The 24,437-nt window shown below is 39.7% G+C and overlaps 1 protein-coding gene across 1 annotated transcript in view; it reads left to right on the top strand.

Annotated features, from left to right (window-relative positions):
- The window catches only part of LOC139380049 (striated muscle preferentially expressed protein kinase-like), a 215,872-nt gene that overhangs the window by 142,167 nt on the left and 49,268 nt on the right, over positions 1-24,437 (top strand). Inside the window, 9 exon segments of the mRNA XM_071122517.1 lie at positions 270-428; positions 819-1,008; positions 5,361-5,590; positions 7,439-7,558; positions 16,847-16,951; positions 18,705-18,911; positions 19,117-19,240; positions 23,691-23,863; positions 24,161-24,273. Of these exon segments, the coding sequence (XP_070978618.1) occupies positions 270-428; positions 819-1,008; positions 5,361-5,590; positions 7,439-7,558; positions 16,847-16,951; positions 18,705-18,911; positions 19,117-19,240; positions 23,691-23,863; positions 24,161-24,273 (1,421 nt within the window).

The following is a 24,437-nucleotide window of genomic DNA, read 5'->3' as shown; positions in this document are numbered from 1 at the left end:
GTCCTCTTCACTTCTGTGGTTTAGAATAACCAAACATATAGATTAACCAAAAGATAAATTTGCTTAAATATATTATTGTATATATATATACAGTATCATATCATATAGATGATAACATGTAAGTCATCAACTTCCCAGAATCAAACTGGAGTTCTTGAAATGAGTTGAATGACCTTTTGAATTAATAAAACCGGTACTGTAAATGTTTTACTTAATTTTCAACTTTATTTTCAAGTTTGTTTCTTTAAGTAGGCCTTGTTTTGTTTTAGAGGTACTGACTTTAAGTGGCCAACTCAAAGTCATCCCTTCCATCAAGCCCCTCTTCACCCGCAAGCTGGATGCCTTAGAGGTGATTGAGGGACGTAACGCCCGCTTTGACTGCAGGGTCAGCGGAACACCACCTCCAAAAGTCAGCTGGAGACATTTTGGTAGGAGACCCATTTTCATCACGTTCACCCAGCCAAATAATTTCCTAAAATAGCCTACTATTTGAAAGTATTTTCAACTACTTATTTCAAACACTATTTTCAAATACATGGGTTAAATGCATGTGAGTGTATTTGAGTATTTTAAAATACATGCCAATAGTTTCCAAGTTTATTTCCGAATACATTTCAATAATTAACTACTTCCAGATCTATGTAAAAGTAATTAAACTATTTTATATAGTATTTGAACCCAGGTCTGGCAGGTACACAATGTTACATAGTAATTACTACAGTTATATTTGTATGTGGCATGCACAATTTCAAGGTTTCGCAAATAAAATCACTGTGCAGACAATGTCTCAATGTCTGTATGTCCTCTTTTCTCCCCAGACCATACACTGGTAGAGAGTGTCAATGTGCAGATCTTACAAGAGGGAGGACGTCACTCCCTCATAATCTCTCATGTCACCAACGAAGATGAGGGCTTCTACACAGTCATCGCTTGCAATCCACATGGCGATGCCGAGTGTGCCGCTGAACTCTATGTCCAGGAGCCCAAACCTGCTATGTCATCTCAAATGTAGGAACACACTTACCACCTACATTCCTCACCATATGTATTTGGACAGTGAAGCTACATTTGTAATTTTGGCTCTGTACTCCAGCATTTTGGATTTGAAATATGACAGCGACAGTACAGAATTCCACCTTTTATTTTAGGGTATTTTCATATATATCTGTTTTACCATTTAGACATCAAATCACTTTAACTTTGTGTCTCCCATTTGAAGAAATAATAAGTATTTGGGTAAATGTTCTATAGTGTGTTAAAGTAGTCAAAACTTTAGTATTGGTTTTATAATCATTGCCTGTAGTGACTACATCAAGGTTGTGACTCTACAAATACGGTTGGTGCATTTGCAGTTTGTTTTGGGTCATGTCTTGTCCAATAGTAACTGAATGGTGAATTATGTCAGGTGTCATTTTGGAGTGAGAATAAAGTGAGAATAAAATATGTTTCTAAACACTCTTATATTCATTTGGATGCTGCCATGATCATGACAAATGCTGAATGAATCATGAATAATGAAGAGTGAGAAAGTTACAGAGGCACAAATATCATTATTCATCATTATTCATGATCTATTTATGAATTTTCTTAATCGTGGCAGCATCAGGAATAATTTAGAGGTGCTCAGAAACATCCTCTCTGCACATTTGGAAATAAAATTACTCCAGGCACCATTCACCAATAAGTTACTATTGTGCAAGACATGTCCCAGAATATACCCAAAACAATCTGCAAATGCACCCAACGAGATGTCAAGCTTGATGTAGTCATTGGGTGCAAGTGATTTGGGACCAAGCACTAACCTTTAGACTAGTTTAAAACTTATTTGGGATCGGTGTCCCGTCCACGGGACAGTTGAGCTAACATAGGCTAATGCGATTAGCATAAGGATGTAAGTAACAAGAACATTTACCAGGACATAGACATATCTGATATTGGCAGAAAGCTTAAATTCTTGTTAATCTAGCTGCACTGTCCAATTTACCGTAGCTATTACAGTGAAATAATATCATGCTATTGTTTGAGGAGAGTGCAAAATTTTGAACATGAAAAGTTATTAATAAACAAATTAGGCACATTTGAGCAGTCTTAATACAACATCTTGAACAGAAATGCAATGGTTCATTGGAACGTTTCACATACACTGCTGCCATCTAGTGGCCAAAATCTAAATTGCATGATGATGGTACAAAAAAACAGTTGTTTTTTCTTTAGTTTATCTTTTACCAGATCTTTTGTGTTATATTCTCTTACATTCCTTTCACATTTAATTTGTCCAAATACTCCAAGTGATTTCTTCAAATGGGGGGGACTAGATACTGTATATCGCGTGGGGGAGACTGGGGTCAATTGTAACACCTTCAATTTCTCCTAACAGAAACTAGCTAGAGTGACAAAACTCAGTACATGCCCATTAAAGTTCTCTCCCTGCTTGAAAAGTTTCAGCCAAATATCTCACCATTTGCTCATTTTATGGGCAAATGTTGTTTTTTTAGGTGTGTAAGTAGTTTGTTCCACTGGCTGTACATTTTTTACACTATCCTGAGCCTTAATGTCCAAGAATTCAAACTAACATAATTTTCATCACTTTATATTTGCTTAACATTGACATGATTGACATGTGTCACTATTGTTTCCTCTTGCTAGGCACATGATGTTCTGCCATGGCTGCTAGGGTTGGGGGGAATTGTAACACAGTGTGAAAATGACCCTGAGTCAAGAAGCCAAATGATGAAAACAAGTTATTTTAACTTTAAGATAGTATGAATTATACCAATAATTGTGTAATTGTCACAATTCAATATTCTTGGGGTCATGTAGAGTGCCAAAGGAGTTGTAAACATATATGACCTGGGCACCATTAGACTATTCAATATATTGTGAGAGGAACCGAACCAAATAGGGGTGTTACTGTAAATATTGGTTACATACATAAAAATCATTATTTCTTGCAAAATCATTACATACAGTGCGGCAAAAAAGTATTTAGTCAGCGACCAATTGTGCAAGTTCTCCCACTTAAAAAGATGAGAGAGGCCTGTAATTGTCATCATAGGTACACTTCAACTATGACAGACAAAATGAGAATAAAAAATCCAGAAACTCACATTGTCGGATTTTTAATGAATTAATTTGAAAATTATGGTGGAAAATAAGTATTTGGTCACCGACAAACAAGCAAGATTTCTGGCTCTCACAGACCTGTAACTTCCTGTCCACAACCTGTCCACAACCTCAAACAGTCAGACTCCAAACTCTAAAGAGCTGTCAAAGGACACCAGAAACAAAATTGTAGACCTGCACCAGGCTGGGAAGACTGAATCTGCAATAGGTAAGCAGCTTGGTTTTAAGAAATTAACTGTGGGAGCAATTATTAGGAAATGGAAGACATACAAGTCCACTGATAATCTCCCTCGATCTGGGGCTCCACGCAAGATCTCACCCTGTGGGGTCAAAATGATCACAAGAACGGTGAGCAAAAATCCCAGAACCACACGGGGGGACCTAGTGAATGACCTGCAGAGAGCTGGGACCAAAGTAACAAAGCCTACCATCAGTAACACACTACGCCGCCAGGGACTCAAATCCTGCAGTGCCAGACGTGTCCCCCTGCTTAAGCCAGTACATGTCCAGGCCCGTCTGAAGTTTGCTAGAGAGCATTTGGATGATCCAGAAGAAGATTGGGAGAATGTCATATGGTCAGATGAAACCAAAATATAACTTTTTGGTAAAAACTCAACTCGTCGTGTGTGGAGGACAAAGAATGCTGAGTTGCATCCAAAGAACGCAATACCTACTGTGAAGCATGGGGGTGGAAACATCATGCTTTGGGGCTGTTTGTCTGCAAAGGGACCTGGACGACTGATCCGCGTAAAGGAAAGAACGAATGGGGCCATGTATCGTGAGATTTTGAGTAAAAACCTCCTTCCATCAGCAAGGGCATTGAAGATGAAACGTGGCTGGGTCTTTCAGCATGACAATGATCCCAAACACACCGCCCGGGCAATGAAGGAGTTGCTTCGTAAGAAGCATTTCAAGGTCCTGGTGTGGCCTAGCCAGTCTCCAGATCTCAACCCCATAGAAAATCTTTGGAGGGAAATGAAAGTCCCTGTTGCCCAGCAACAGCCCCAAAACATCACTGCTCTAGAGGAGATCTGCATGGAGGAATGGGCCAAAATACCAGCAACAGTGTGTGAAATCCTTGTGAAGACTTACAGAAAACGTTTGACCTCTGTCATTGCCAACAAAGGGTATATAACAAAGTATTGAGATAAACTTTTGTTGTTGACCAAATACTTACTTTCCACCATAATTTGCAAATAAAGTCATAAAAAAATCTAAAATTATTTTAGTCATTTTGTCTGTCATAGTTGAAGTGTACCTATGATGAAAATTACAGGCCTCTCTCATCTTTTTAAGTGGGAGAACTTGCACAATTGGTGGCTGACTAAATACTTTTTTGCCCCACTGTATGTCTATGATGATATGATAGTTCATAAACGTTAATGTTTTTTAAAAGTTAATTGAGTTTATTTGGTTTATTTCTTAGGCATTCCATTTGACCCCAGACCTAAATCAAATCAAATGTTATTTGTCACATGCTTTGTAAACTACAGGTGCAGACTAACATTGAAATACTTACTTAAGGGTCCCTTTTCAACAATGCTGAGTTAGACATAAAAATAAAATACAAATACAAATATTGACACCAGGAAGAAATACATAGTGAATATTGAATAACAATAACTAGTAAAAATAACGTGGCTATATACAGGGAGTACCAGTACCGAGTCGATGTGCAGGTGTACGTGGTAATTGAGGTAGCTACAGTGCCTTGCGAAAGTATTCGGCCCCCTTGAACTTTGCGACCTTTTGCCACATTTCAGGCTTCAAACATAAAGATATAAAACTGTATTTTTTTGTGAAGAATCAACAACAAGTGGGACACAATCATAAAGTGGAACGACATTTATTGGATATTTCAAACTTTTTTAACAAATCAAAAACTGAAAAATTGGGCTTTTATAGCAGCCAAGGGGGGACCAACTCCATAGTATTGGCAATGATTTTGGAATGAGATGTTCGACAATCAGGTGTCCACATACACTACATGACAAAAAGTATGTATGAAAATCCCTTCAAATAAAACATTCTCCACTATTGTGTCATATTGATCAAATGCTGGAGAATAGAGACAATTTAAGTTTTAGCTTCACTGTCTAAATACAACATTTTGAAATAATCTAGCCTAGATTTCACAATCCATATTAAGCACATTCAACAAGTTGCTCTCTCTCTCTCTCCAACAACTCCCTCACTCTTTTTCATTTCCCTCCCTCCCTGCTCTCCTCCCTCCAAAGGGTGAAGCTAGAGAAGATGCCGTCCATCCCGGAGGAGCCTGAGGTGCTGGTCAACGAGGTTGAGCGCTTCATCATGCCTGACTTTGTCAAACCACTGTACGACCTGGACGTGATTGAGGGCAAGGAGGCCGTGCTCAAGTGCAAGGTGGCCGGCCTGCCGTACCCCACAATCATGTGGTTCCACAATGGCAAGAAGATCGACAGCATGGAGGACAGGAAATTGACACAGTGTGAGTTGAGATTAGTACTTTATTAGTGCAGCTATATACACCTTAGCCAAATACATTTAAACTCAGTTTTTCACAATTCCTGACATTTAATCCAAGTAAAAATTCCTTGTTTTAGGTCAGTTAGGATCATCCCTTTATTTTAAGAATGTAAAATGTCAGAATGATAATATAGAGAATGATTTATTTCAGCTTCGATTTATTTAATCACATTCCCAGTGGGTCAGAAGGTTACATTCACTCAATTTGGTAGCATTGCCTTTAAATTGTTTAACTTGGGTCAAACGTTTCGGGTAGCCTTCCAGATGCTTCCCAAAATAAGTTGGGTGAATTTTGGCCCATTCCTCCTGACAGAGCAGGTGTAACTGAGTCAGGTTTGTAGGCCTCCATGCTCGCTCAAGCTTTTTCACTTCTGCCCACAAATGTTCTATGAGATTGAGGTCAGGGCTTTGTGATGGCCACTCCAATACCTTGACTTTGTTGTCCTTAAGCCATTTTGCCACAACTTTGGAAGTATGCTTGGGGTCATTGTCCATTTGGAAGACCCATTTGAGAGCAAGCTTTAATTTCCTGACTGATGTCTTGAGATGTTGCTTCAATATGTCCAGATAATTTTCCTACCCCATGAAGCCATATATTTTGTGAAGTGCACAAGTCCCTCTTGCAGCAAAGCACCCCCACAACATGATGCTGCCACACCCGTGCTTTACGGTTCAGATGGGGTTCTTCGGCTTGCAAGCCTCCCCCTTTGTCCTCCAAACATAACGATGGTCATTATGGTCAAACAGTTTCTCCAAAAGGTACGATCTTTGTCCCCATGTGCAGGTGCAAACCGTAGTCTGGCTTTTTTTGGCGGTTTTGGAGCAGTGGCTTCTTCCTTGCTAAGCGGCCTTTCAGGTAATGACGATATAGGACTCGTTTTACTGTGGATATAGATACTTTTGTACCCGTTTCCTCCAGCATCTTCACAAGGTAATTTGCTGTTGTTCTGGGATTGATTTGCACTTTTCACACCAAAGTACATTAATCTCTATGAGACGGAACACATCTCCTTCCTGAGCAGTATGACGGCTGCGTGGACTCATGGTGTTTATACTTGCGTACTATTGTTTGTATAGATGAAAGTGGTACCTTCAGGCTTTTGGAAATTGCTCCCAAGGATGAACCAGACTTGTGGAGGTCTACAATTTTTTTCTGAGGTCTTGGCTGAATTCTTTTCCCATGATGTTAAGTAACGGTGCACTGAGTTTGAAGGTAGGCCTTGAAATACATCCGCAGGTAAACCTCCAATTGACTCAAATTATGTCAATTAGCTTATCAGAAGCTTTTAAAGCCATGACATCATTTTCTGGAATTTTCCAAGCTGTTTAAAGGCACAGTCAACTTAGTGTATCTAAACTTCTGACCAACTGTAATTGTGATACACTGAATAATAAGTGAAATAATCTGTCTGTAAACAATTGTTGGAAAAATTACTTTTGTCATGTACAAAGTAGATGTCCTAACTGACTTGCCAAAACTATAGTTTGTTAACAAGACATTTGTTTAGTGGATGAAAAATGAGTTTTAATGATTCCAACCTAAGTGTATGTAAACTTCCGTCTTCAACTGTAAGTCCAACTGCGACTTTCATACACTTGCGCATCACAACATATTGTAAAATTGTCCAAAATTAAATGCACCATAATTTATAGATAGTGTTCCTATATTTGATTAATCAGTTGTTGTACAGCAATGTTTTTTGGGAAACATCTTGAACGCTAACAACAGACTTTTAGCAGGATATAATGATTAGCTTAACGCTATGATGCACTTTGGGAAACTCACACCTGTGCTGTTCCTCTCTTCCAGTCAGAGACATCCACAGCCTGGTCATCAGCCCTGTCTGCAATGCTCACGGAGGGGTGTACAAGAGTGTCATCTCCAACAAGGTGGGCAAAGCCACTTGCTATGCCCATCTATTTGTGACTGGTGAGGAATCCCAGATTACTTTTTGTTAATACTTACAGTACTTGAAGCTGTTTTCTGAGTAAATAACCCACGGACACTAGTGAAGCTTAACCAAGTTTAATTCTTCCCAAAGGGTCTACACAGCTGTATTCAGGCATAGACATGTTTCCACCACTACAAATATATATGCTCCACTTTAGGAAATAATTACATCTTATGGTTCGACAGGAAGAGGGAAAAGGGTAATGAACCATAATTTCTCCCTTCAGGGGATCTGACCTGACCTCAACCCCTCCTTTGCCTAATCCACAGATGTCCATATGCTTCTTCTATAGCAATCCTGTGACATCCAACACATTCCAAAGCCATCTGTCTTTCTACAGAGAACCATTAACCTCTGACATAAAAAACAGTTTCTTCCACTCCTTTTCTACTATGCTTATGCGTATAGCAATGTTCAAAGTTCACCCCGAATCCAACAGTCCCTCCTTTTGAAAAATAGCTTCCTAATGTTCAATTTACATAAACTTGGAAATTACTTCAAAAAATGATAATAATACATGAATTAAAAAAACGAACAAATTAGTATCAATGAACAAACAATGATAACAAAACATGAATTGACAAAAACTACCAAATGATTATAAATGACCAAACAATGTTAACAAACATTCACAGTGAGGTTTACAAACTCAGAGACATATGGCCTCTGTTCTATGATCACACCATACACAATTGTATTTCAGTCTCTCATCACACAACAAATGACATTTCAGCTGAATCTGCTATCTTGTTACATGTCAGCTGGAGCACTTTTTGTTTCTCCACTCTCTCCTGCTGGTTCCTAAGAGTGTGATAGCATACGACTTGGAAAGCAACAAAAAGACACACAAAACATAACAGTATTAACAATGTGAGAAGCTTTGAATAATTATATATGCTTGAAAACCAAAGTCTGACACCATAACAATTCCCACTCTCTCTTCACCTGACTACTCCAGGATACTTTTCTGCTGGATTCCAGAAAAATGAAAGCCCTAAAAAGCCTACTCATGCTTTCGCCCAGTCTTCCCCTTTATGCCCCAGGTTCCAAGAGGTGTTCCCAAGTCATCCCCTCCATTTTCACCTGATAGGCACGTCACCTGATATGCAAGTGCGTATCCCTAATCAACATTACATCCTCTTGAGGTTACTCAGCACTCTATATATTGCATCAAATGAAAGGGGATAGATGTTGGGGTAATTGTACCCTAAAAAAACATGTTGAAGGCATTGATGTGAAAGCATAGCTTTTTAGGGATAGTATTCGTAAATTTGGATGACTGAGGTTCCCAAAGTAAATTGCCTGATACTCAAGCCCAGAAGCTAAACCTGAGGAAAATCCATCCAGTGGGATATTTGTGGGTACTTTTCAATTGAATGCCTATACCATATGTAATGGGTTAGTACCAAGCTTGCAGTTCCTATGGCTTCCACTAGATGTCAACAGTCTTTAGACATTGTTTCAGGCTTGAATTCTGAAAAATGAGGAAGAATGAGACCATTTTGTAAGTGGACTGTAGAATGAAGCAGAGCTGATTTGCGCACCTGACTGATTGCGCACCCTTCATTGTTTTTCCTTTCTATTGAATAAGCTATTGTCCGGTTGAAATATTAGCAATTATTTAGACAATAGCAAACCTTAGGATTAATTCTAAACATCGTTTGACATGTTTTGATGAACTTTACTGGTACTATTAGGATGTGTTTGTCTGCATGTTGTGACCGCCTTTGAGCCAGTGGATTACTGAACAAAACTCTCCAAAAAAACTGAGATTTGGGATATAAAGAGGGACTTTATCGAGCAAAATGAACATTTTTTGTGTAACAGCTCTTGTGACTGCAACCAGATGAAGATCATCAAAGGTAAGTGATTCATTTTATCACTATTTCTGTCTTTCGTGACTCTCTACTTGGCTTGAAAATGTTTGTATGCAAACAGGGGGCGCTGTCCTTAGATAATTGCATGGTATGCTTTCGCCGTAAAGCCTTTTTGAAATCTGACACAGCGGCTGGATTAACAAGAAGTTAATCTTTAAGCCGATGTATAACACTTGTATCTTTTATGAATGTTTATTATGAGTATTTCTGTATTTTGAACTTGACGCTCTGCAATTTCACTGGATGTTATCGAGGTGGGTCGCTAGCAGAACGCCTATCCCAGACAGGTTTTAAGCCTACCCCCTCCTTTTTCGAACATTCTGTTAAAAATCGCGCAACTTTTCAGCGTCCTGCTACTCATGCCAGGAATATAGTATATGCATATGATTAGTATGTGTGGATAGAAAACACTCTGAAGTTTCTAAAACTGGTTAAATCACGGCTGTGACTATAACAGATTGTGTGTTTCATCGAAAAGCGCAAGAAAAACTTTTTACTGAAAGCTAAAAATAATATCCATGCGTCACTTTCATGGATTGTTAAAAGGGCACAAAATGATTTATGGACCTGCATGCAATTCCTACAGATTCCACACGATGTCGCCATTGTCGTCATTATCCGGGGAGTTTTTTGTTGGTAAATCCAACTAACTGGATTCCATTTCTTCCGGTCTCCGCCAGGATGTTTTGAAGTGCACATTGTCGGCCATTGATTTGAAGAAAAGGAGCTATTGAATACACATCGCCCTGTAATCATTTTGATAGATTATAAACGTTTACTAATACCTAAAGTTGGATTACAAAAGTATTTCGAAGTGTTTTGTGAAAGTTTATCGTCAACTTTTTTAATTTAAAAAAATGACGCTGCGTTTTAAAACAATGTTTTTTTCTGAATTACACAGCTTCCATAGATGGCTATTTTGGGTATATATGGACCGATTTAATCGAAAAAAAGACCCAATAGTGATGTTTATGGGGCATATAGGAGTGCCAAGAAAGAAGCTCGTCAAAGGTAATGAATGTTTTATATTTTATTTCTGCGTTTGTGTATCGCCGGCTACGCTAAATCTTTTGTTTACGTCGCATTCAGGCATTTTGGGGTGTTGCATGCTATCAGATAATAGCTTCTCATGCTTTCGCTGAAAAGCATTTTAAAAATCTGACTTGTTGGCTAGATTCACAACGAGTGTAGCTTTAATTCTATACCCTGCATGTGTATTTTGATGAACGTTTGAGTTTTAACGAGTACATTTAGCATTTAGCGTAGCACATTTGCATTTCCAGGTGCCTAGTTGAGACATCTGCGTCTCAAGTAGGATCAAGAAGTTAACCAATAAAGCAGCTAACCCAACCCAACTATGATGTTTAAAGTTGCTCCCAGACCCAACCCATCTGCATGTCTTACAGTGGAATCTAGTCTCTCTCTCTCTCTTTCGCTCTGCTTCCTCTGTCATGGTGTCTTCAAGCTCACCCATTATGCAGTTGGACCTCACTTCATGTGAGAACTATGCACCCCCCCAAGGAGAGACATGACAATCTTTACGGCTGCAGGTGCTGTAAGGAGTACTGTGTGTAGACCAAACCAACGCTGTCCCAACACCCCCGCCTGGTGTATCTTGATGTACACTCAATCTCCAGAATTCAGCCCATACCCTTGGTTATCTCTGCTTTCACCTGAGGATATACACACTGCAACACATGGGTCATTTCCTGACCACATAGACTCTTCTCTTATGGCATGATCACTAATTTGTGACATTTTTGAATAACAGCCTCCCCTGTACTCCCATTGGTCTCTCAATTACCAGTTACCAATCCATGTGGCATGAGTCCTCATAAACTGATATCCCAACAATGCTACTAAAGTAACCGCTGCTACTACTAACATGGCCCATGACTCCTTCAATTAATCTGTCAAGTGTTCACCGGGTATTAGAAATTGGGAAAAGATTAATGAGTTGGGAAGAATATCCAACAGTCACAGGTTTATTGAAAGTTTACTATAGTGTCTGAAATGCCACCACTATCTCTTCTACTCTCACCATGATATTAATTTTTGAGCCCCCATAGATCTCTACTGCAGTCATGCCATGATCTGGGTATGTGTAATGGTCAATTAAATCCCCATATTGTGTACAGTTAGCTGTCCTCCTATGAGCTATCTCCTGTAATAATATGCAGTCTCTGGGAATGATACTCCTCTATCATTCCATCTAACCCATAACACGCTAGCCACTAGTCACTACTCCAAAAAAAACTTTCATGGTTGACACTTAGAGATAAGGTTTCTGGAGCCTCCCAACGGCCAAATGCATTTTACTAGCGCCCCCACCCCTCACCGTTCTGCAGCAACTCTCTCTCTCACTGTGTCCAAATCATAACTAAAACATTTTATAGATTATCCAACCCAAATAAAAAAATGACAGCCCTTAGTGCTTACTTTGAGTATAGGACTCGAATCCCAGCTTCTCAGTTTTATATAATTTTAATTTGTTACCTTTAGAATCCATTCCCCTGGCATTTTGACTAGAATCTTCAACCAAAATGCATTTTCCTTTGGCAAATTTAGCCAATTTCTCATCGTAAGGAATCTGCAATATTTGATCCCTGGCCTCTACTAAAAAGTTAGGTAAGACGTGATTTCATACAGTATGTCTTCCTTCACATAGAAACTGTAATCTCTATCAACCACTTATCGATCGAACCGAGGCTATACACAGCTAGGTGAAAGTTCCTGTCCTGCTACCTTCCAGAGGATTTGTTGTTTGCTCTTTGAGACAAATAATGCAAACGCTTGTCTGGCGGCATTTTCTCAGAATACAGCAGGCTCCATATCCACTTTACACTCCCTTTTCCAATGACCAATAGCTCCACACCTAAAACAGGACTCTGTCTCCCTATGCTTTGATGCTTTTCCGCTATGTTTCTTTGTCTTACCTTGGCCATTGAAACGATAGTTAGTGATTTTCCCTATCGCCCTATTAACCCCTCGCACGTCTGCGAAGTGAGCGGAGTAATATTCCACTCTCAAAACATCCCCTTGAATTATATCCATTACCCCCGCAATAACCGTTTTTATCACAGGGTTCAAACCTGCCATCAAAGCAGAAGTGCAAATTCTATCAATGCACCTAGCTCAATATTACAGGGAGAATAGGGCCGTTTGTCGCCATATCAAAAGTTATTATTCCTTAATCTCTCCCGACGGTGTTCAGTGTGTTTTGGAATACACACCTTTAATGAACTATTTTCCAAGGTAGCGCTACACACTTCCCAGGACAATAATTAATTGGTCACGGCACTTAATACCGTGTTTTCGAACGTTTACTATAGCGTCTGCAATTGTTTTACTGGAGAATACGGATGACTTAATGTTTTATTCCATTATTTCTTCATATCACTATTATTGATAACCCACATAATCTTTCTTGGCTCCCCCTCCCCATAAGGCATAAATCAACCTCTCTCCATTTTGATACTGCTACTGCACGTAAATCAAACCGTGTTCGAATATCTTATTTTTCCTTCTTGTATTTTAACTCACTAGCTCCTATAACTCTCATCTTACAAAAACTCATTGCAACTGGGACTTTTGCCCTTTTACTGATCTCGCAGGGGAATACCCCCACTAGGGACCTATCTTAATACGGAACCTACCCTCCCCTGTATTGTCACTCCTGGCTCTCGCAGAGGAAAACCTCCACTTAGGACCTATCCTTATGGAACCTACCCTGTACCAGATATTTACGACCGGTCTTTATACAATGGGCATACAGAATTAAACTCAGGCTCTCCCGGTCCATATCCCATAATTTGTTCAGCCTACAATTCTCATCTCCCCAAGATGTCAAAATGAGCGGAAACAGGGATAGGAACTTGCCTACCTTGTTTGTTGCCAGTTCTGCTTCACTCATCTGGACTCTTTGGTTTGACTACAAATTGTGGTGAACCCTGCTCGCAGTGCCATCTGTTAGGTTCACATTTTTCAGAGTAAATAACTCAGACACTAGAGAAGCTTAACCAAGTTTAATTCTTCCCAAAGTGTCGACACAGCTGTATTCAGACAAAGACATGTTTCCACCATTACAAGTAAATATACTCCACTTTAGACACCCCTCCTTCTCTCCAATCCTTACTTCTTATGGTTCGACAGGAAGAGGGTAAATGGGTAATGAACCATAATTTCTTCCTTCTGGGATCTGACCTGACCTCAGCTTCCTCTATAGCAATCCTGTGACCTTCTCCAGTCCACCCAACACATTCCAAAGCCATCTGTCTTTCTACAGAGAACCATTAACTGACGTGAAAACCTGTCTCTTTCACTCCTTTATATACTATGATTGTGCGTATAACAATTTTTTAAGTTTACCCTGAATCCAACAAAGCCTAAAGGTTTAATGCATTATGTTACATTTATAATGCGTTGTAAGACTTGTCATGTGCATGTATACTGCCTAAAATCCAGCCATGTTGAGTCAGTTGACATTTGATAAACTTTGTCAATAGAATCCTTTTTAATTTAATTTCATTTAAATGTAACCTTTATTTAACTAGGCAAGTCAGTTAAGAACAAACATTTTTTTTGAATGACGGCCTCAAGAGAGTCTAGTCTGTTGCTGAATTCCAAATCAACAACTATAGCCCCTACCCCCATGGCACTCCTGTAGATCTGAAAGGATCTGATAGGTTTAAGCAACACAGCAATTGCATAGGGTTTCCTTGCTTTGCCTCGACTGGGTGGAGTTTTTGCCATATTGCGCGCACCTTGCCAAGGGTTTATGGGCTCGAGGTCAATTTGGGATTCAGCATACATTGATGCACACACAAGAGGGCCATTTTACCATTCCTCATTAACTTTAACTACAGTGTTGATGGAATAGGGGACCTGGGCTGCAGTCCAAATAAAAAGTAGACAGCCCTTGGCCCTAAACCCTCAGTCCTTGAATTACGTTTTACATCGTCACAACCGAGTGTACCTTCCCAAGCGAGGGAGAGTGATGATCAGAGAGGCAATCTCAATGGTGGAAATCTTGAAATTGAGATTAAAAACAACCAACCTAATTAATGTACCTAGCAAGCTAACATAGCTAGCTAGCACTCCAGTCAGGTAGCTAGCTACAGTCACCCACAGCTGGCTAGCTAGTTTTATAGTTTGGTCATTTATAAATATATATATGTTTATGAAGCTATCTACTTTTTATAGCCCTTTTTATAGCCCCCCTTTTTATAGCCCCCAATAGCCCCCAATTTGCCAACGCTAAAATCAATGTCATATACACTACCGTTCAAAGGTTTGGGGTCACTTAGAAATGTCCTTGTTTTCCATGAAAACATACATGAAAATATTTGCAAAATGAATAGGAAATATAGACAAGACGTTGTCAAGGTCATACATAATGATTTTTAATTGAAATAATAATTCTGTCCTTCAAACTTTGCTTTTGTCAAAGGATCCTCCATTTGCAGCCATTACAGCCCTGCAGTCCTTTGGCATTCTAGTTGTCAATTTGTTGAGGTAATCTGAAGAGATTTGCTTCCTGAAAGCACCTCCCACAATTTGGATTGGCTTGATGGGCACTTCTTACGTAGGGTTCTTACGTAGGGTTACCCTAACCCTAACCCTAACCCATACGGTCAAGGTGCTCCCACAACAGCTCAATAAATTTGAAATTCGGTGACTGTGCTGGCCACTCCATTATAGACAGAATACGAGTTGACTGCTTCTTCCCTAAATAGCTATGGCATAGTTTAGAGCTGTGCTTTGGGTCATTGTCCTGTTGTAGGAGGAAATTGGCTCCAATAAAGCGCCATCCACAGGGTATGGCATGGCGTTGCAAAATGGAGTGATTGCCTTCCTTCTTCAAGATTCCTTTTACCATGTACAAATCTCCCACTTTACCACCACCAAAGCACGCACAGACCATCACATTGCCTGCACCACGCTTGACAGATGGCGTCAAGCACTCCTCCAGAAACTTTTCATTTTTTCTGCATGTCTCACGAATGTTCTTCTTTGTGATCCGAAAACCTCAAACTTAGATTTGTCTGACCATAACAATTTTTTTAATCTTCCTCTGTCCAGTGTCGGTGTTCTTTTACCCATCTTAATCTTTTATTTTTATTGGCCAGTCTGGGATGTAGCTTTTTCTTTGCAGCTCTGCCTAGAAGGCCAGCATCCCAGAGTTGCCTCTTCACTGTTGATGTTGAGACTGGTGTTTTGCGGGTACTATTTAATGAAGCTGCCAGTTGAGTACTTGTGAGGCATCTGTTTCTCAAACTAGACACTAATATACTTGTCTTCTTGCTCAGTTGTGCATTGGGGCCTCCCACTTCTCTTTATATTCTGGTTTTAGCCAGGTTGTGCTGTTCTGTGAAGGGAGTAGTACACAGCGCTGTACGAGATCTTATTTTTTGGCGATTTTTCACATGGAATGGCCTTCATTTCTTAGAACAAGAATAGACTGACGAGTTTCAGAAGAAAGGTCTTTGTTTCTGGTCCATTTTGAGCCTGTAATCAAACCCACAAATACTGATGCTCCAAATACTCAACTGGCCTTTCTAAAGAAGGCCAGTTTTATCACTTCTTTAATCAGGACAACAGTTTCAGCTGTGCTTACATAATTGCAAAAGGGTTTTCTAATGATCAATTTGCCTTTTAAAATGATAAACATGGATTAGCTAACACAACGTGCCATTGGAACACAGGAGTGATGGTTGCTGATAATGGGCCTCTGTACGCCTATGTAGATTTACAACATTAACAATGTCTACACTGTATTTCTGATCAATTTGATGTTATTTTAATAGACAAAACATGTGCTTTTCTGTCAAAACAAGGACATTTCTAAGTGACCCCAAAATTTGGAACATTAGTGTATATTTTGTTTTTGCAAGCTAGCTTAATAAATGTATCTGACATACCGAAAATAAAGCCCTGTTGATTCAATTTGACAGTTCGCGGCCGCTGGAGTATGACACATGACTACAGTTTGCATTGATTTGTGGGTCATATCAATGACACAAGTGATCAAAGTTGTTCACTCGCTCCTTCTAGCAAAATCGAGGGCAGAGTGGTCAAGTTTAGTGAATTGAACCTCCACATAAGATTGCAATCGAACTGTATCCATTTTCGATGGGGATTCCCCCGATGGAAAGTTGCTAGCGCGAGGGCTTAGAGGGTAAAAATGTGTTTGGACTGCAGCCCTAACAAACGTTTCTAACAATTGTTCAAATCTATTATAAAATGTATATCCTCCTATTCAAGAAGTTAGTCCTTTACTGTAGGGTAGGTGGTAAAGGGACACTGTTTATATGAATAGGGGGATATACATTTTTATCGAAGATAAAAAACACTTATGGTGTTAAACACTTACTGTTTGGTTATTTTCAGATGTTCTTCCAGACCCTCCAGATGGGCCCCCAGTAATAGAGGCGGTTACTGGCAAGACTATCACCCTGAGCTGGAAGAAACCCCGGAGGCTGGATCCCTCTATTGGTAATTTTCATTTCACTAGCATTTCTATCATTCATTATAATGTGGATTGTGAAACCATGGTTCCCTGTATTTCAAAAGCTAGCTGCTAGACAGTTGTAACATCACCCGATGAAAAATAAAAATGAAGTGAAGAATGATGTACAGTGGGGCAAAAAAGTATTTAGTCAGCCACCAATTGTGCAAGTTCTCCCACTTAAAAAGATGTGAGAGGCCTGTAATTGTCATCATAGGTACACTTCAACTATGACAGACAAAATGAGATTTTTTTTCCCAGAAAATCACATTGTAGGATTTTTTATTAATTTATTTGCAAATTATGGTGGAAAATAAGTATTTGGTCAATAACAAAAGTTTATCTCAATACTTTGTTATATACCCTTTGTTGGCAATGACAGAGGTCAAACGTTTTCTGTAAGTCTTCACAGGCCTCTATTATATTTTTAAGTGGAAGAACTTGCACAATTGGTGGCTGACTAAATACTTTTTTGCCCCACTGTATATCTTTACTGTATTTGGTATTACCAAGTTTATAATCAAAGGATACGGCACCAGGGTGAATCATTTATTGATTAAGAATATTGAGTAAGATGAGGCTGGAAGTATCATATCCATTTTCGTAGTACAGGATAAGCTCTATACTGAACTAAAATATAAACACAACATTTAGTGTTGGTCCCATGTTTCATGAGCTGATATAAAAGATCCCAGAAATGTTCCATACACACAAACAAAGAATTTCTGCACAAACTTTCAGAAACCATCTCAGGGAAGTTCCTTTGCTTGTTCATCCTGACCAGGGTCTTGACCTAACTGCAGATCGGCGTCGTAACCGGCTTCAGTGGGCAAAGACTCATCTTCAATGCCCACTGGAGAAGTGTGCTCTGCAAGGATGAATCCCGGTTTCAACTGTACCGGGCAGACGTGTGGGCGAGCAGGATGCTGATGTGAACTGAGTGCCCGATGGTGGAGTTGGGGTTATGGTATGGGCAGGCATAAGCTACAGACAATGAACACAAATGCACTTTATCGATGGCAACACAAATGCACTTTATTGATGGCAATTAGAATGCACAGAATGCACATGATGAGATCCTGACGCCCATTGTTGTGCCATTCATCTGCCACCATCACTTCATGTTCCAGCATGATAATGCACGGGCACGTCGCAAGGATCTGTACATAATTCCTGGAAGCTGAAAATGTCCCAGTTCTTCCATGGCCTGCATACTCACCAGACATGTCACCCACTGAGCATGTTTGGGATGCTCTAGATCGACATGTACGACAGCGTGTTCCAGTTCCTGACAATATCCAGCAACTTCACACAGCCATTGAAGAGGAGTGAGACAACATTCCACCGGCCACAGGCCACGATCAACAGCCTGATCAACTCTATGCGGAGATGTGTCTCTCTGCATGGGGAAAATGGTGGTTACACCAGATACTGACTGGTTTTCTGATCCACACCTTTTTCTTTTTTTAATGTATCTGTGACCAACAGATACTTATCTATATTTCCAGTAATGTGAAATCTATAGATTAGGCCCTACTGAATTAATTTAAATTGACTGATTTCCTTATATGAACTGTTACTCTGTAAAATCTTTGAAGTTGTTGCATGTTGCATTTATATTTTTCTTCAGTGTAGTATATGTTCAAGTTCATTCTGTTTGAATGCCATTCCAACAGGTCAAAGGTTATAATCTGTCTACATGTATTCACACGTATCAAAAATGTATTTTTGCCATTGCAGATCCCAACACGTTGATGTATGCCATCCAACAACAAGCACTGGGCTCGATCCAGTGGACCATTATAGTGTCCAGTCTGAAAGACCCTTGCTATACAGTGACCAGCTGCTCCAAAGGAGTCTGCTATGCCTTCAGGGTCCTGTCAATCACCACCAAGGCCTTTAGCAAACCCTCTCCGTCCACAGACCCAGTGCAACTTGTCAACAGAGGTATGAGCCATCAAATGAGGGCAACATGAATTGATGACATGATGCCTATATTAGTGGTTCGTGGCAAGGGCTGGTTTAATAACAACATGTAAGAATGGCTTGCACTCTCTCCTTGTCCAAAAGACTGCTGACAAGGCTTATAACAAATATGTAGTTTTGAAAATGTGATGAACTATCCCTTTAAAGAGATTTAATTTCTTCCAAGGTCCATATCTTCAGGAGGGTCCGGTGATCATTGATAAGCCAGACATAGTCTATGTCCAGGAGAACCTGTCATTCAGCATCACCATCACTCTGAACCACGTCAACGCTTCAGTTATCTGGAAGAGGCAAGTCACACACTGTATCACTACAGCTGAAACAATAACAATAATGTATTAACATGGTTATTTTAAGCAGATGCTTTAAATTTGAAGGTACAATTTAACTCATAGTTAGTATACACTGAGGGTACAACAATTAAGGACACCTGCTCTTTCCATGACATAGACTGACCAGATGAATCCAGGTGAAAGCTATGATCTCTTATTGATGTCACTTGTCAAAGCCACTTCAATCAGTGTAGATGAAGGTAAGGAGACAGGTTAACTTCTCAAAGTATAGGGGGCAGCATTTTCACTTTTGGATAAATATCGTGCCCAATTTCATCTTCCTGCTACTCATGAGATATAAGATAACATATGCATATTATTAGTAGATTTGGATAGAAAACACTCTGAAGTTTCTAAAACTGTTTGAATCATGTCTGTGAGTATAACAGAACTTATGTAGCAGGCAAAACCCAGAGGACTAACCGTTCAGAATTTTGTTTTTTGAGGTCTCTGTCTGTTCAGTTAGTTCTCATTGCTAGCTAGGCATAATGCTATGCTAGGCTATCGATAAACTTACACAAATGCGTGTCTTGCTTTGGCTGTAAAGCATATTTTCAAAATCTGAGATGACAGAGTGATTAACAAAAGGCTAAGCTGTGTTTGAATATATTTCACTTCATGAATATGAATATTTTCTAGTATGACAATTCTCCCGGATCCGGGATGGGTAGTTACAAAAGGTTTTAAGAAAATCGATTTGCATATTTACCAAAGGGCCCCAGGGGACTGGTATTTCCCCCTTTGGACATATGACTCACATTGTGATTCATGCATCACCCCCAAAAAAACAACACTGGTTGTGTTGGTTCCACATGTCACCAGAGGGCGGCAAAGACCGTCCAAGAGACATTAACGACACTTAGGTGTGTCCTATTTACTCATTATAATTTCCCTGGGATCTCCTCCCAGACCTGGACTAAAGCATCCGCCAACTCCTGGACAGTCTGTGGTGCAACGTGGCGTTGGTGGATGGAGCGAGACATGATGTCCCAGATGTGCTCAATTGGATTCAGGTCTGGGGTCCTGCTGCAGGGTTGTTGCCCTCCTACGGCCTCCTCCACATCTCCTGATGTACTGGCCTGTCTCCTGGGAGCGCCTCCATGCTCTGGACACTACGCTGACAGACACAGCAAACCTTCTTGCCACAGCTCGCATTGATGTCCCATCCTGGATGAGCTGCACTACCTGAGCCACTTGTGTGGGTTGTAGACTCCGTCTCATGCTACCACTCATGCAGACCACCGCCAGCATTCAAAAGTGAACAAAACATCAGCCAGGTAGCATAGGAACTGAGAAGTGGTCTGTGGTCACCACCTGCAGAACCACTCCTTTATTGGGGGTGTCTTGCTAATTGCCTATAATTTCCAACTGTTGTCTATTCCATTTGCACAACAGCATGTGAAATGTATTGTTAATCAGTGTTGCTTCCTAAGTGGACAGTTTGATTTCACAGAAGTGTGATTGACTTGGAGTTACATTGTGTTGTTTAAGTGTTCCCTTTATTTTTTTGAGCAGTGTATAAACAGCTGAATATGAGCTTTACCAAAACAATGCTGTGCGCAACATGCGTTGCCCCTTCCGGTATGAAACTTCAATGGCGAATGACCCTCTTTACGCCGGAGTTTACTACATGGGTTGGTCTTCCAACACATAAACATTACATATTGCCGTTTACCTCAGCTCATTGGCTATCTACCCAGCTAGATTTCAAGACGATCAGTGGTCATTGGGTTAAAATACAGTCAATCAACGAAACAGAGGGCAAATAATTGGTGCACAATGATGTCATTACTTGTTGTCTTCAAATCGGTTTCTTTCAGTTAATATGTCCCGCGAAATGACCCATCAGGTTTGGTTGTGTTACAAACAAACCAGTTGCAATGAAACCAAACATGACAGGAAAAGTCACATTTTGTGTGTGTATTTACCTCTAGTGTGTCGTCGAAAATGGAATGAGACGGAATTCACTACACAAGAGGTTCACAAAATGTTTTGTGTTAGGCTATAAAAATGGATTTTATCAAACAAAAGACCATTCATTGTGTAACAATGAGCATTGGGATTGCAAACAGAGGAAGATCGTCAAAGGTAAACTATTTATTTTATTGCAGTTTGTGATTTTGTTACGCCTGTGCTGGTTGAAATAGTTGTTTTTAATGGGGCTCTATCCTCAGATAATCGCATCGTATTCTTTCGCAGAAATCCTTTTTTAAATCTGACAACGCAGTTGGATTAAAAAGATTCTAGGCTTTCGAAACATGTGAGACACTTGTATTTTCATGAACGTTTAATATGACTATTTATGTAGCGATCACCGTATGTTGTCGAATTTCATCCCGCTACCTGGTTCCGTGCGCAGAGAGGTTAAGTGAGTGTTTCTTTCCCTGTACCTCAGACATTATTTAAAGATATTTAAAAAATGGCAAACATTTTGTGTGTCAGGTTTGCATTGGGGGTTTCAATACATTTCTTGTCAATATAATTTACATGTGTGCAACCAAACCCCTGACAACAGACACTTCACAATTTGTGTGCCCTTTAACTTCTTGACGCTATCCATCCCTGTAGTGGAATAATTGTCATCAACAACCGCTGAATATCATAGCGCCACATTCAAATAATATTACTACAAATATTTATATTCATGAAATCATAAGTGCAATATTGCAAAACACAGTTTAGCCTTTTGTTAATCCACCTGTCGTGTCAGATTTTGAAAATATGCTTTACAGCGAAAGCAATCCAAGCGTTTGTGTAAGTTTATCGATCGCTCGACAAAACATTATGTACACTTAGCATCAAGTAGCTTGGTCACGAAATCAGAAAAGCAATCAAATTAATCATTTACCTTTGATGATCTTGGGATGTTTTCACTCACAAGACTCCCATTTACACAATAAATGTTCCATTTGTTCCGTAAAGATTATTTTTATATCCAAAAAACCTCAACCTTTGTTTGGCGCGTTATGTTCAGAAATCCACAGGAAAGAGCGATCATGACAACCCAGACGAAAATTCCAAATAATATACGTAATGTCCACAGAAACATGTCAAACGTTTTTTACAATCAATTCTCAGGTTGTTTTTAAAATATATAATCAATAATATATCAACCGCAACTGTCTTTATCAGTAGGAGAGGGAGAGGCAATGGCTGCCCAAACTCTGTTGCGTGAGCAAAACTCATGCGAACACCTGACGCGATGTTATCTTTCTCGCTCATTTTTCAAAATAAAAGCCTGAAACTATGTCTAAAGACTGTTGACACCTTGAGGAAGCAATAGGAAAAGGAATCTGGTTGATATCTCTTTAAATGGAGCGAAGGCAGGCTATGGAACATGGAGCCAAAATAGAAGCCACTTCCTGCTTTGATTTTCCTCAGGTTTCGCCTGCAATATCAGTTCTGTTATACTAACAGACAATATTTTGACAATTTTGGAAACTTTAGAGTGTTTTCTATCCTAATCTGTCAATTATATGCATATTCTAGCATATGGGCCTGAGAAATAGGCCGGTTACATTGGGAACGTTATTTTTCCAAACATAAAAATAGTGCCCCCTAGCGTCAAGAGGTTAAGGTGCATCCTTTCTAACCCATGAAAAACCCACTAAAACCAAAATAAAAAGACCCCACACAATAAATCAGTATTAACACCACTAACAAATATTAATTTGGTAAAAACAAACAAAATGGCCAGGCAATACTTAATTTGGGAGATCCCTTCATTTAGTCTACCCTGACAATGTTACCTCTTAATATGTATTACTAATTTCTGTTGGATATTCAGTTTCTACTTCACATTGTCTATTATTTTACGATTAATATGTAATGTGCTGAATTTATAAAATACATCAGCCAATTCACAAGGGAAGAGATACACTCTCAAAGATACACTTTGGTGGGAGCTTCCTTTTTAGATATCCTTTCATTCTCAAAACAAGGTTATGGGCGTACTGCCAAATTGCAGATACTGGTAGTGAGGATTCAGTCAGTCACTTGCATGAACAAAGACATTGATTATTGGAAAAGGAGAAACATAACATTTTCCATCACATGTCCTTGTTTTGTACACTCAGTGTATGTGGCCCATGTGGGAATCAAACTCACAACCTTCATATTGCCAGCAACCAGCACCATACCCCAACCCACTGTGCCCTCAATCAATTGGCCATATTGTTCTTAACTGTATTTGAAAGCACCATGCCCGTTCTCTGGCCTTCTTGTTTGCTTCACAACAATTGAGTTCACAAATACGCCAGTGTGCAAGAATGCCATTTTAATACCAAGTACTGTAGGATAAAAATATAAGATGTGTGAAACAGACACACAACAAAAGTTCTTACCCCTAAAATGTAACATCACCAAGGCAATGGGATATCTAAGCTGCCTTATTGTTCTCTGCGATTAGGAGTGGAGTGGTCCTTGCAATCAAACCTGGGCTGTATGAGATGAGTATGCCTGATGATGACCAGCACTCTCTGAAGATCATGAGGGTGAAGAGTGGCGATGTGGGTCAACTGATGTGTGTTGCCTCCAACAAGTTTGGCGTCGACTCCTGCATCTTTAGTGTGGACATGGCAGGTGAGTGCAATAATGACAGATTATGATAATGGATTGAATTTACAGTATGTAACTCTCTTTGCAGCTGCTCAAAGAGCTTTGCATTTTTTGCGAGTGGAAACTCTTCTCATCCACTATAGTAATGGCCATTAAGAAGTTAGCTACTTTTTCAAAATGTCTTGCTGCATACATCGTCAGGTACATCGTCAGGAAATGTTGTGTGCTTCATGTTTTGTTTCCTTGCCATGATACTTTGAGTATCGACATACTGAATAATGTGACAACAGTATCTAACACATTTTCTTGTTCTCTCTGAAGCACCACCAACCTTTGAGTCCATCATGGAGGATGTGGATGTGCACATGGGGGAGACACCTTGCTTGGCTGTGGTTGTGGAGGGCAAGCCCATTCCCGACATCCTTTGGTTTAAGGTGTATATCATTGTAACCCTTTATGAAATTGCACTCATGCAATATATATACTCTATAGATAACTAGTTTGATAACCAGAATCTAGGTACCCAGCTGGTAACTGTTTAGAAGGTACATAAACAATGACTTGTAGTGACAGGATACTCCAAATTATGTTTCGAATT

The sequence above is a fragment of the Oncorhynchus clarkii genome, chromosome 22 (genome assembly GCF_045791955.1).
Source record: "Oncorhynchus clarkii lewisi isolate Uvic-CL-2024 chromosome 22, UVic_Ocla_1.0, whole genome shotgun sequence".
Lineage (NCBI taxonomy): Eukaryota > Metazoa > Chordata > Actinopteri > Salmoniformes > Salmonidae > Oncorhynchus > Oncorhynchus clarkii.
Note: the sequence above shows the minus strand (reverse complement) of the source record. Positions and strands in the feature narration are given on the sequence as shown.